General features: G+C 47.1%; 1 protein-coding gene across 2 annotated transcripts in view; it reads left to right on the top strand.

The window, feature by feature from the left end:
• The window catches only part of BFAR (bifunctional apoptosis regulator), a 93,099-nt gene extending 80,105 nt beyond the window's left edge, over positions 1 to 12,994 (top strand). Inside the window, exon 9 of one of the 2 annotated variants that reach the window (XM_082261994.1) lies at positions 11,997 to 12,994. In XM_082261994.1, coding sequence (XP_082118120.1) covers positions 11,997 to 12,189 — 193 coding nt within the window. In that variant the 3' untranslated portion in view covers positions 12,190 to 12,994. The remainder of the gene's footprint in view (positions 1 to 11,996) is intronic. The other variant, XM_082261995.1, reaches the window with a different exon arrangement.
• The last annotated feature ends 487 nt before the right edge of the window (positions 12,995 to 13,481 follow it).

Raw genomic sequence — 13,481 nt, 5'->3', positions numbered from 1 at the left:
CGAGGCAGGGGCAGTGGGTTTTCCACCCAATATAGCTAATACATGTGTAGCCAGAAACGTTTCATTTTGGCTGAAACAACTGAGGGCACCTGAACAAAGTTCCGGGGACAGAGGAGGCTCTGGATTCCCTCCTCATAGAGAATGGTGTGGCCTACATGGCCGACGCTTGGGCGGAGGCAGTAAGATTCTCTGCTCTCACCAAGGGCCTGTTCAACGCGGCTAGGAGGGCCCTGTGGCTCAAGACCTGGGAGGGGGACTACGCCTCCAAGAACTCGAAAAGGTGTTAGAGGTCAGCAGACCAAACAAAAGCGAAAGGAAAGGAAGTTTTTTCGTTGGCAAAAACGTGAAGCGCAGACTAGAAGTGACAGGCTTCAGACCCAGCGAAGATGGGTCTTCAGTAAAAACATGGGCAAACCTATTGTTCCCAAACTCAATATCTTCTGGCAAACCACAATGACGCCAGCAGGGCTGTGGGGGGCAGGTTGCTTTACTGTCTTTCGCAATGGAGAGCGTTCTGCTCGAGCCAATTTTTTCTTCAGTTTATTCTTCAGATTATAACTCAAGGTTACAAAATAGAATTTGTTTCAAAGCCTCCAACCAGGTTCAGGTTTTTGAAGATGCCAACCCAAAATGCCTATGGATACAGCAGTCAGGGAATTACTAAGGGAAGAAGTGATGTATGTATTTCTGCCAACTCTTTGCTCCCTTGAGACACTACTCCCCAAGTATTCCTGAGGGTAAAACCCTCTGGCAGAATCCTGCCTTATCTTAAACCTGAAAAACCTTAACAAACGTTATAGGAAGTTCAAAATGGAGACCAATTTCTCGGTCCGAGCTTTACTTCCAGCAGCCGCTTTTCTGTTGACTCTCAATCTGAAGGGCACTTACCTCCACATCCCTATTCATCTCAGCCACCAAAAGTTTTCTGCGATTTACAATCCATGAGGGGATAAAAACTTGTCATTTCCAGTACCAAGCTCTTACCTTTGGCATTTCTTCAGCTCTACGCATATTTAACAAAATTATGTCGGAGGTTGTTCAGGAGCTCAGGCTAAGGGGGGTCCCGCTAGTGCCTTATCTAGATGACTTCTTAATCTTTGGGGTTTCCAGAGAGTAGACCCTAGCAGGCTTACAAATGACTGAGTCATTTCTCACTCAACTGGGGTGGCAAATCAACTACGAAAATTCAAACAGAATTCCTTCCCAGAAGGCTGAATTCTGGGGTTACATTATCGACACAATGGAGCAAAAAAAAATCATTCTCCAAGAGGAAAAAGTAGCGAAATTAAGCAACATGGCAAACCAGTTGAACTTAGCAAAACCGGGACAAGGAAAGCCATTATGTCCCTCTTAGGGCTCATGTCTGCTTTAATCCCAGCAGTACAAAGGAGCCAGCTTCACATGAGGGCCCTACAGAGTGCCACTTGTTGAACGGCTGGGACAAAAGCTTGGATTCATTGGAGGAAACCTTTCCAATTCTGAGCGGTCGGGAAAACCCTATCTTGGTGGACAGAGACATGCAGAGTAGGGGCAAACTATGGCTGCCATGGACTCAAGTGCATCTGGATGGGGGGCGCACATTGGACAACAGATCAGGCAGGGAACCTGGGATCCAGAGATGATGGAATTGACTGCAGTGCTGAAGGCCCTCTTAGCTTCCAGGACACAATAGTGTGGAAGCATGAAGGGTAAACACAATACACTGGCAGCCCTCTTGAGCCAGAGACAGCTGGACCCAGCAGAATGGGAACTAAACCAAAACATTTTCCCTATGCTCATCTTGAGGTGGGGCCTTGCGGAAGTCTATCTTTTTGCCTCGGCAAACAACAAATTGACAATTTTTCTCTCTGAAGAGAGAGGCAGACTCGCTAGGGATAGATTCCCATGGTCGTTCAGTTCAACCTTCTCCTGCAGTCCGGGGCCCCCATTCTCCGCTTCAAATCCTAAAATTGACAGCATGTATCTTGAACGGTGCATTTTACGGAAGAAAAGGCCTCTGCAAGGGTGGTAGAAAGCTCCTTTAAAAGCAGAAAACCTATCACAAGGAAATTTACGGAAGATTTGTAATAAATACTCCGCTAACATGCGACCGAAAAACCGAGATTTACAAGATGTGCACACGGTTCTCGGTTTTCTGCTCAACGGAGCACAAGCTGGCATGGCAGGAAGTACTCTTAAATTACATACCGCAGCACTGTCAGTCTTTTTGGACACTCAACTTAGTGTAAACCCCCTGGTCAAACTGTTTTTCAAAGCTATCACAAGGAAACGTCGGGCCGAGAGCATGAAGGTAGCCCCTTGGGACCTTTCCCTAGTGCTCAAAGCATTAACTCAAGCTCTTTTTGAACCAATTGCGGAATCTTCATTAAAAATAACCTGACACTTAAAACAGCCTTCCTAATCGCCATTACGTCCTCTAGCCTGGTTAGTGAACTTCAGGCCCTCTCCATAAAGGAACCGTTCAGTCTTCCCACACAAAATTGTACTCGGGACAGACCCGCTCTTCCTTCCCAAAGCTTCATCAGCCTTTCATCGGGCACAAGAGATTATTTTGCAATCTTTCTTCCAAAATCCTGCCAACCAAGGAGAGGAAATGTTTGCAATCTTGGACGTCAGATGTGCCCGATCACTATCTGGAGGTCACCAAACAGTTTAGGAAAAGTCCAATCTTTTTCCTTTTATTTGGCGGCAGCCACAAAGGAAAATCGGCATAGAAAAACTCCATAGCTAGATGGAATAGAACCGCACTAAAAACGGCTTACAGCACCCAAGAACAAGCTAGTCCGCCGAACATGAAAGCGCATCCCACACGCTCTATGGCTACTTCTATTGAGCCCAGCCAAGCGGATATCTGGTCTAGTGATTCCACCTTTGTGAAACACCCCAGGATCGCCTTAGTCTCCGCCCAAGATCTAACCTTTGGTCGAAAGGTCCTGCAGGCGATAGTCCCACCCTAGGTATGACTTTTTGGGGTCTCATGTGACCGTCCTGGAGTTATTACCTGATAACTCCTTTTTCCAGGAATCCTCCAGGACAGTGGACCCCCACCCTTACTAAAGAAAGGTATAAAAGTACAAATATCAGCACGGTGGTGTTTGACGACAATCTTTGTACAACTGAGGGGGCAGCCGAGGGCAACTTGTTTTAAACTTGTGTGTGCTTGTTTCCTGCAGGAGGTGGAGCCTATCTCTCATGTGACCGTCCTGGAGGATTCCTGGAAAAGGAGTTATAGGGTAATAACTCTAGCTTTTTTGTGTGGGGCCCCCCTGTTCTTTAATGGAGCCGCTGAAACACATTTCCCCACCTGATCCCCTCAGAGGCTGTGGGGCCTTCAGGGTCCCAACAATCATTGCACTGATGGCGGTCCTGGAGTTCTTCGTGTCCAAGGTGGTTTGGGTCCTGGGCAAACGGGCTAGCAAAAAGGGTCCCCCCGCCTTCACCTGCCTAAACCTATCTCATCAGATCCTGAATCTGATTCGGCTGCTGTGGATGCGAGTTACCCTTATGGGTCTGTGTCCACGCACCTTGCATGCTCAGATAGTGACGATGCTTCCTCTGCTCCTCTAGCCGCGCATGAAAAGGCGAAGGTGGATGCACTGATTGTGTCAGTGCGTGAAACTTTTAAAGATGGAGGCTGCGGCTGATGCTACACCAGGGGCACCGGTCCCTTTTGGCACGACAGGCCCTCCAAGGCGACGAAAGTGTTCCCCTTTCCCGCATACTTTGACAGTATTGCCACAAAACAGTGGGACTGTCCAAAATGCACTTTTGCGATCCCTAAGCGTTTCCCGTTCCGTTATCCTTATGAGGATTCCCTGGTAAAAAAGTGGATGGTTCCACCTGTAGTGGACTCAACGGTTTCCAGATTAAATAAAGCAACCTTAATTCGTGTGGAGGAGTCCCCGGCCTTTAGGGATCTTGCTGATAGGAGGTCAGAGGCTCTGACCCACCATATGTTCATGGTGGGCGGGTCGGCACTTAGGCCGGTTTTTACTATTGCCCTGGTGTTTCAAACTCTGACCGAGTGGGCCAAACTTTTACGCCTTACGCCAGGACATGGAGAGGTAACGGCTTCCTCCTGCTTTTGCGGTGCTGGCAAGTTAGTTGGTCCAGGGGCTACAGTTTATCTGTGATGCCTCTTTGGATGCAGCTCACTTGCTTTCTAGACTGTTGGTCTCAGCAATGGTCCTTCAGAGTATTATCTGGCTAAAATGCTGGTCAACGGACCAGACCTCTAAGAAGGCCTTATCTGATCTCCCGTTAGTGGGGGATTGCCTGTTTGGAGCTTCCTTGGATGACATAATTAAGGGCATCGGGGGGGGGGGGAAAGAGTACTCTTCTTCCACAGGCTTCCAAAAGTAAATGAGCCCCACCGTAGATGGGGGTTGTTCATGTCATTTTTTTCGTCCCTCAGGGTCTCAAGACGAGATCTAAGCCCTCCAGGGCATCCACTGGAGGTTCCAAGCGTCCCTGGTCTGGCAAGCCACGAGCAGGCTCTTCCAGACCTGTGGACAAGTCTTCCTCTGCACGAAGGGGCGCCCTCACCCCTATCTGGTGTGGGGGGACGCCTTCGCTTATTTCCAGATCTGTGGACCTCCCTGGTAAAGGACAAGTGGGTCCACAAAGTAATTCGGTCCGATTTACAGAATCGAGTTTCAGTCTTATCCTCCGAAAAGGTTCTTCCAACCTGCGCTTGTCCCCAGATCGCTTACAGGGTCGATTTGGCGCAGTGTGAGACTTGTTACTCCAAGAGGTGATACTCCCAGTTCCTACTTCAGGACTTTTTCAGGGGTTCTACTTAAACCTGTTTACTGCTCCCAGGAAGGAAGGGAAGGTACGTCCAATTCTGGACCTCAAGGCGCTAAACTGCTTTGTGCGGGTACAGAAGTTCCAAATGGAGTCCATTCGCACAGTAGTTCAGGGGAATTTTCTTGCTTCTATCGTTATCAAGGACGCCTACCTTCACATTCCAATATGTGCCGATCACCAGCGCTTCCTTCGCTTTGCCATGGGCTAGGAGCATTATCAGTTCGGATCTTCACAAAGGTGTTGGCCCTGGTGCTGCCATTGTTGCGTCAGCGGGGGGATCACGGTACTGGGGTATCTGGAACGATTTTCTTCTGCGAGCAGATTCTTATGAATGCTCTGATGGACAACTTGAGATTACTCTGCGAACTCTGAGGGAGTTCGGTTATATTCTGAACCTTCAGAAGTTTGCTCTGGTTCCGTCCACCCATCTGGACTATCTAGGTCTGACCGTGGACTCCGCCTCAGCTTTTTTCTCTGGAAAAACTCCAGACATTGCAGGAGGCAATCAAGCTTCTGTTGTCCAGACTGTAATCCCTCCGGGCTTGCATTCGGGTGCTGGACCTGAAGGTGTCTACCTTCAAGGCGGTTTCATTTGCACAGTTCCACATGAGATCTCTGCAAAGAGATTCTGGTATAATGGGACAAAAATCCTCAGTCTCTAGACAATCTGATCCTGTTGAGCCAGGGTACGAGAGGGTCCCTGATCTGGTGGCTTTGTTCTCCAGGCACTTCGACAGGGAAAATCCTTTCTTCCCCTGTACTGGATGTTTGTCACCACGGATGCCAACTTGTCTGGGTGGGGAGGTGTCCACGGTACAGATGGTGCGCAGGGGGTCTGGACTCTTCCTATCTTCTGCCTATCAATGTACTGGAACTCCCAGCAATCAGACTGTCTGGTTCATTGGATCATGGCGCTGATGCAGAGGTGGTCCCGCCCGACAGAGTAGGGAGGGGACAGCAGGGGGTATGAGAACTCCCCTAATACTGCATCGCAGCTCCCAAATCGGACCAAAACCGCCACCAGGGGGAACACCACAAGCCAGCACAGATGACCATGCATATGAGCGCCATTACAGGCAAAAAAAAAAAAGGGGGGGGGTAAAGAAAAAATGAAAGTAAAAATGTGTATGGTTATTTGTAAATGATGCAGCTAATTGGCTGAACCAACATATCAATGTAACAAAAAGACAATACCGAACCCCATTGGGCATAGGTATCTTTCACCTGGGTTCAGAGCAAGAGAAAAAAGGGGGGGTTCAGTACTGTCAAAGTGGTACACCTCCATCCCGTACTTTTTCATGTCCCGCATCCACTCCCCTCCTGTTCACCGGTGGGACAATGTTTTGGTCCCGTTCCTTCGGCTTCTGAACCGGACTTATTTACTGCCGCCATGCGTTAGCGCTGTTCCAGCACAGATGTCTCAGCTGCGATACATATGCATCTACTCCTGATGAATGGGCATACTGCGAGCCATGAAACGCGTTGAGTTTCAACGATGCCTTAACTCATTGTACAAATTATTCCTACTACTACATTAACATATTTACCTTTTTTGAGTTCTGATGATGCTTTTATTCATTATGCAATGTACTCCTACCACTTCATGACATGACTACTATGCATTGTTTGATCTCTGAAATGTATGTACCCATCTGTATATCTGTTACAGTGATAACTATCTGTGATCATTTTTAATCAATAAATATGTATTTTGTATTTCATATGACTTGTGTGCACCTCATATAAAGTCCCACAGGGCAACCCTTCCTTTTTGTATCGTTCCTTCCAATGGTCGTCTCTGATTTCCATTTGAATGAAGACCTTGTGTTGCCTTCCCTGTGTCCCGGGCCAAATCATCCGAAGGAAATTGCCTTGCATTCCCTGGATGTGGTTCAGGCAATCAGGGTGTACCTGGTAGCTTCGGAGTCTTTTAGGGAGTCAGAATCACTATTTCTCTGTCGCTCATTGACAGACGTAGTCCTTGATTAATATCAACTCGGGTTATACTGCCCTCTACAGGAGTAGGACTAGACAGGAAAGAAAACGCTCCGGCCACACCCTAGGGGCAGTCCCAGAGGGTATATCCTCTCACTTCCTGCTACAGCAAATCAGTTTTTTCTGTCTAGTTAGGAGTAAGGACCTAGATTCCTTGCTAGGATCTTCGGTCCTGGCAGGATTTTTTTAGAAATACTTTTTTAAACAGCTTTTTTTCTCCAGTGTTCCTGTGAGATCTTCAAACAAGCACGCTGAAACTGGGCGACGGGCTGGATGTTGAGATCCAGTGGTCACCCCAGTTAAGCCTGCGAGCGCGTGCAGGCCATAGCTCCGCGCTGGGTCGGCCGCGACATAGTCCCACTGGACGGGGACTGACCCTGCGAGTTAAACGTCTCGCCTGGACGCCAATGACCAGCAGAGTCACGGCGTCCGTATTGGTCGACAGCCCCCCCACCCCGGTGGAGAGGGGTTCTGTCAGGAGTTGGCGCCTGCCTGGTTCCGGTATGGTGAGTAGAATGTTCCCCCTCTCCCCCTGTCGGGTTTGTTGGTGGACGTGGGCCCCTCTCTGGGATGGTCGGACACTCAGTTTCTGGGTCTCCCCTCTATCCTATAACAGGTCACAAATCCCCCAATTTCAGTGTGATTTTGTGAATAGAAACCAGGAGGCTTGGTTTGGGAGCTGACTATCTAAAGTCACTATATGACTGTAAGGGTGACTGAAGTCAGTGGCAGACTACTAAAAGGCATTACTTTTGAGGTATAGAGGTATCCTACCTGTCATAGTGTGTACACAGGCCGATGCCTATGCCTGAGTTACTGCAGCCACAGATCGCCATCCCTCCAGAAAGCCGGTCACTTCCCGGATCCCGGGCTTTCCAGAATCCCGAATAAAGGGGTTCGCAAGGTCATATGGTCGGGATACAAGATCGAGTTTTCGATCACTTCCACCGGTGCGATTCTTCCCTTCCAATATTCGACATCCCCGGGTCGCTTAAAAAGCTTTGCGGGGGACAGCTTGATGCAACAAGCAGTGGCAGCTCCCATTCCTTGGAGGAGTTCTAGTTGAACCTGTTCACAATGCCCAGGAAAAAGGGCTAGGTGCGTCCAATTCTGGTCTTGGAAAAGATGGAGCCCATCCATACAGTGGTGGCCTCCCTGCATCAGGGGGATTTCCTGGCGTCCATAGACATTTAGGATGCCTATCTTCATATCCCCATTTTCGCAGGACATCAGCGTTTTCGTTGCTTTTCCCAAAGATCATCCCTGGTTCCCACCAGGAGACTGAACTATCTGGGCCTAATTTTGGATACATCCTTGGCAAGAGTGTTTCTCCATGCGGAGAAACTCCAGAAGATTCAGTCAATGATTCGGATGTTGCTGTCCGTCAACTGGCTGGGGCTGATGGTCGCCTCCTTAGAGGCAGTACCGTTTGCCCAGTCTCGTACCTGAATTCTCCAAGAGGAGATTCTTCTCAAATGGAATCGGGATCCCGATTCCCTGGACAATCGGATCCGATTGAGCGAGCGGACCAGGGAGATTCTGGTCTGGTGGCTTCGGTCTCCGATGCTCAGCCAGGGGAAGTCATTTCTTCTGATAAATTCCAGGTTACCGATAAATATGTTGGAACTGAGAGCGATCAGACTTTGTCCGATTTTACTGGACCAAGCAGCTCCAGGGCAACCCGGTTCGGATCCAATCGGACTATGCCACGATCATGACTTATGTCAATCACCAAGGGGCACCAAGAGTGCCCTGGCGGCCATAGAAGTGGCCAACATTCTTTATTGGGCGGAACAGTTGTTCCAGCTATCTCCGCGATATATTCATCCCGGGGGTGGACAGGCAGATTATCTCAGCCGTCAGATTCTGGATCAAGAATAGTCTCTTCATCCAGAGGTATTTCACCAGCTGTCCCTTCATTGGGGCACCCCAGATATGGATCTGTTGGCATGTCGGCTCAACAGGGCTCGCGCCCGCGATCCTCTAGCGGACGCAGCCGACGCGCTGAGCGCCCCGTAGGGGCAGTATCGGCTACTGTATGTCTTCCCCCCCCCCCCCCCTCTCAAGTTTTCTCCGCAGGATAGAGGTGGAGGGAACTCCAGTTATCCTGGTAATTCCGGGCTAGCCTCGTCAAGCCGGGTACGCCGACTTGGGCAAGACTAGTCGCGGACGCTCCTTGGAGACTTCTTCTCAGGGAGGATCTGCGGTCTCGAAGACCGATCTTCCATCGTGCTTTACAGTCGCTGGCTTTAACGGCCTGGCCATTGAGACCCAGGTACTGAAGTACAGAGGATTGTCAGCTTCAGTTATGCCTACTCTAATTAAAGCAAGGAAAGCGACTTCCAGCAAAGTCTATTATCGCACATGGAAGGCTTATATTGCGTGGTGTGAATCGTAGGAGTTTTCCCCCACGTACCTATTCGGTGACCCGAATCTTGGTTTTTTCTGCAAAAGGGGGTTCAGCAGAAACTATCCTTGAGCACTATCAAGGGTCAGGTTTCAGCATTAGCAATCTTCTTCCAGAAGCCTCTGGCTACTCATTCCTTGGTGCGGAATTTCATCCAGGGGGTGCAGCACTTGGCTTCGCCAGTGCGCGCGCCCTTACCACCCTGGGATCTTTGGTTTTGTCGGTTCTTCAGAAACCTCCCTTTGAAAATATCAGGGAGATTCCCTTGCTTACATTATCCCAGAAGATGGCCTTCTTGGTGGCTATCACTTCTGCACGTAGGGTGTCAGAACTGGCTGCATTATCATGCCATTCCCTATATCTAGTGGTTCATAGGGATAAGGTAGTTCTTCATCCGAAGCCATCCTTTCTTCCTAAGGTGGTTTCAGGTTTTCATCTGAATGAAGATATTGTGCTACCTTCCTTGTGTCCTAACCCCAATCATCCTCAGGAATATGCGTTGCATTCCTTGGATGTGGTCAGGGTATACCTGAAGACTACGGAATCGTTCCGTAAGACGGATTCACTTTTTGTGATCACGGATGGCCCCAGAAAGGGGTTGCCTGCATCTGCCGCGACTATCTCCAAATGGATTAGACAGACGGTGGTACAGGCTTATCTCTATTAGGGGTCGGAATCCTCCGTTCCCTGTTAAGGCGCACTCCACTCGAGCGCTCAGTACTTCCTGGGCCTACCGCCATCAGGCGTCAGGGGTCCAGGTTTTCAAGGCGATTACTTGATCGTCGGTTCATACCTTTACAAAATGTTATAAAGTTGATGTGATGGCATCGTCGGATGCCTCATTTGGCCGCAAGGTTTTGCAGGCCGCAATTTGAGGAGACCGTTGGTCTACCTCGAGGGTTTGTTGGGTTTTTTCACTTGGGTCTCATCTTTTTGCTCGATGAGTCCTTGATGCTTCTGGTTGGCTCCGGTTGGGCCTTCTGGATTTTGATTTCTGTTATCCCACCCCTCATTTGTGGCGCTGCTTTGGGACGTCCCGAGTTGATATTAATCAAGGAGGACTACGTCTGTCAATGAGCGACAGAGAAAAATGGATTTTTGTAAGATCTTACCATAAAATCCTTTTCTCTTAAGCTCATTGACAGACGTAGTACCCGCCCCTCTGTTTTTGAGTTGGGTTGGGTTAAATTCTCTAAACACTGCTTTGTGACATAACTGATTTGCTGTAGCAGGAAGTGAGAGGATATACCCTCTGGGACTGCCCCTAGGGTGTGGCCGGAGCGTTTTCTTTCCTGTCTAGTCCTACTCCTGTAGAGGGCAGTATAACCCGAGTTGATATTAATCAAGGAGGACTACGTCTGTCAATGAGCTTAAGAGAAAAGGATTTTACGGTAAGATCTTACAAAAATCCATTTTTATACTCACGGAAGGACCTCAGAAAGGGTTTGCTGCTTCTGCTGCGACCCATTTCCAGATGGATCATACAGACTGTGGTTCAGGCTTATTCAATTAAAGGGTCGGGTTCCTCCTTTCCCTTTTTAAGGCGTACTCTACTCGGGCACTTTAGTGCCTCCTGGGCCTTCCGTCATCAGGCGCCAGTGATGCAGGTTTGCTGTTTAGATGACCTGGCCATCTTTGACGGTGTATTGTTTTTCAGGTGAGCTCCAGCTTATGGTTGAGCTCCATGTTACCCGTTTGGCTAAAGTTTTGCCATGGGAAATTTTTCTTGCTGTTCCCACCCCTCATGTTTGAAACAGCTTTGGGATGTCCCAGCGGTGAAGAAGATAAGGAGCTGTGATAGTCAATGAACGAAAGAGAAAATGGGGATTTTTGACCTAACGTAAAATCAATTTCTCTGATGTTCATTGACGAAAACAGCACCTACCCGTCTATGAAGTTGGCTTTCTTCTGACATTGCTTACAACAGTGGCTATAGCTGCGAGTGGGAGTATACCCTAAAGCTGTGGTCCTCAACCCTGGCCTACAGGGCCCACCAACAGGCCAGATTTGCAAGATAACTGAAATACATCCCAGGTGATATAATTTGCTGCTCAGTGATTGCAGTACTCTAGTCTGCATCTCCCCAAGGTAATACTTAAAATCTGGCCTGTTAGTGGGCCCTGAGGACCGGAGTTGAGAATCACTGCCCTAAAGGACTGCCCCATAGGGGTAGTGAAGTTTTTTCCTGCCTAGTGCCCTCCTGTAGGGGGCAGCATAACCCACGGTGAAGAAAAGGAGCAGTGTCCATCAATGAACCCACTAAATCAAAATCGCAGAGTTGCAGATAAAAGCGGTTGTATTCCCTGCTTGGTTATTTTTATTTACTTTTTCTCCTACAAATAAGCCTGCACGGTTTAGGAGATATTCATCCTGCATGCAGCAGCTGACATCAGGGGCGCATGCGCTCTGAATTGTGCCTGAACTTCAGGGCTCTGTGCCAGGACGGAGGGAGGGAACCCGAAAAACTGGGAGGGAACATGTCAGCTCCCTCTGTAGAGTGCATGAGCATTATGTAAAATGTGGTTTCAAAACATCTGGGGTGCCAAGGTTCTCCATCACTGTTCTAAGGTAAGTATTTCATAATGCGATGCATACTAGCACAACATGCTATCGAGTTGCAGGTTTTGTTTTTTTTTTTTATGTTTTTTTGTGGTTTACTACCGCTTTAAAGCGCAATTTGACACCTGACCTTTCCCTTACACACTGCACAAAATACATTGAAAAGTTTTAATTGCTTGTTTTTTGCATTAGCAGGATTAATTCTTAGTTCTTGTTTCTCTTTTAGGTCTTTTCCTCGCCTCATGTGGGGTCATTTTTGGAAGATGTCAACGCAGGGGCTTTTTGTTGCAATATTTTGGCCTTTGATTCCACAATTTGTTTGCAATTGCCTGTTCTACTGGGCCCTGTACTTTAACCCAATAATCAACATCGACCTTGTAGTAAAAAAAATCCGCAGACTGGAAACTCAAGTAATGTGAGATGTGAAGGTACTCCTGGCCAGGGTTGGGCGCAAGTCACAACACTGAACTAAAAGAAAAATGCCTCCACTTTATAAAGTCACTGTGTGATTGGAGATGTAATTTCTTTTTAAGGAACTGAGGGATCGGAGGCACCATCGAGGTCAACACATTTTCTTAAACTTTTTTTTTTTTTTTTTTTTATTTAAGAGAATGGTAGTTGAAAGATGTATGGTTTTGCAGTTCACAGCTTACATAGGAAAATTTTGCAGCTGAATTTGATGATTGTGATCTTATTCAGCGAAGCTGAATTAAGATTATTAGCTATAAGACTCGTGGAAATCAAACCCAAGCAATAAAGGTAGAAAACAATTGTCTGAATGCTTTATGCCCGTTGATATATTTGCAGTGATTTAATTACATACAGGGTGTTAAGAGTGAAGGGCGTGAAAAGTGGAGGTGCTGTCTATAGCAACCAGCTGGATGTCACCTGTCATTTCTGCAGTTGCAATAAGAAACTGACGCCTAACTATTTGTGTGCAACATGACAAGTTTTATATTTATATTTTATCCTCATTTTGTGTGGTTTTCTGATTTTTCTATAGTTAGATTCATGCTAATGTGAGGATTTTTAATGCAAGTACACTTTATTTGCTTTGTTTGCATAATTCATTGACCTAACTACTAGCAAATCATCTTATTCTAGCAAATGTAGCAATTGGATAACACAAGCACACAATGTGGGTAATTTGTACAACTGGACCATTGCATTCAAATTGCTGTATTTTCCCTTAATACTATCCAATATATTGTTTACATTTTAAGCTGCCAAATTTAAATTTAACTGTCCCGTTCTTAGGGAAGTTTTAGCACTTGAATAAATGCAAAAGTTGCTTTATTTGACCATATGTAAAAAAATAGCAGAGAGGAAGCTGATGTTTGAGGTTTTTATTTCCACCTCTTGGCCCTTACTGACCAAATAGACTGAATGGACAGGATAAAGCTTGCCTATAACAGCAGACTCTGAGAATTGTGCCTAAACAGGCCATGGAAAAGATGCCAGCAAGGGACCTTGCAGGCATCCAACCATTGGAACAGGTAAATACTACTAGCTTTAGTTTATTAGCTTATTAATGTATTCTGAAATGTTACTGGCCAGATCACCAGATGGAAACAAAGCCTAAAAAAATGCAGCCACCACATTTAAAATATTTGGTAAGCTGCAATTTATTAAATTTGTGTTTTTTTTTTTTTTTTTTTTTTCAATTTAATATTCCTTTAACTTCAGTAATCTTCCCTGAGTTTTGCTTTTA

Source organism: Pelophylax lessonae (assembly GCF_965119305.1).
Source record: "Pelophylax lessonae genome assembly, chromosome: 6".
Lineage (NCBI taxonomy): Eukaryota > Metazoa > Chordata > Amphibia > Anura > Ranidae > Pelophylax > Pelophylax lessonae.
This window is presented reverse-complemented; position numbering and strand designations above follow the sequence as displayed.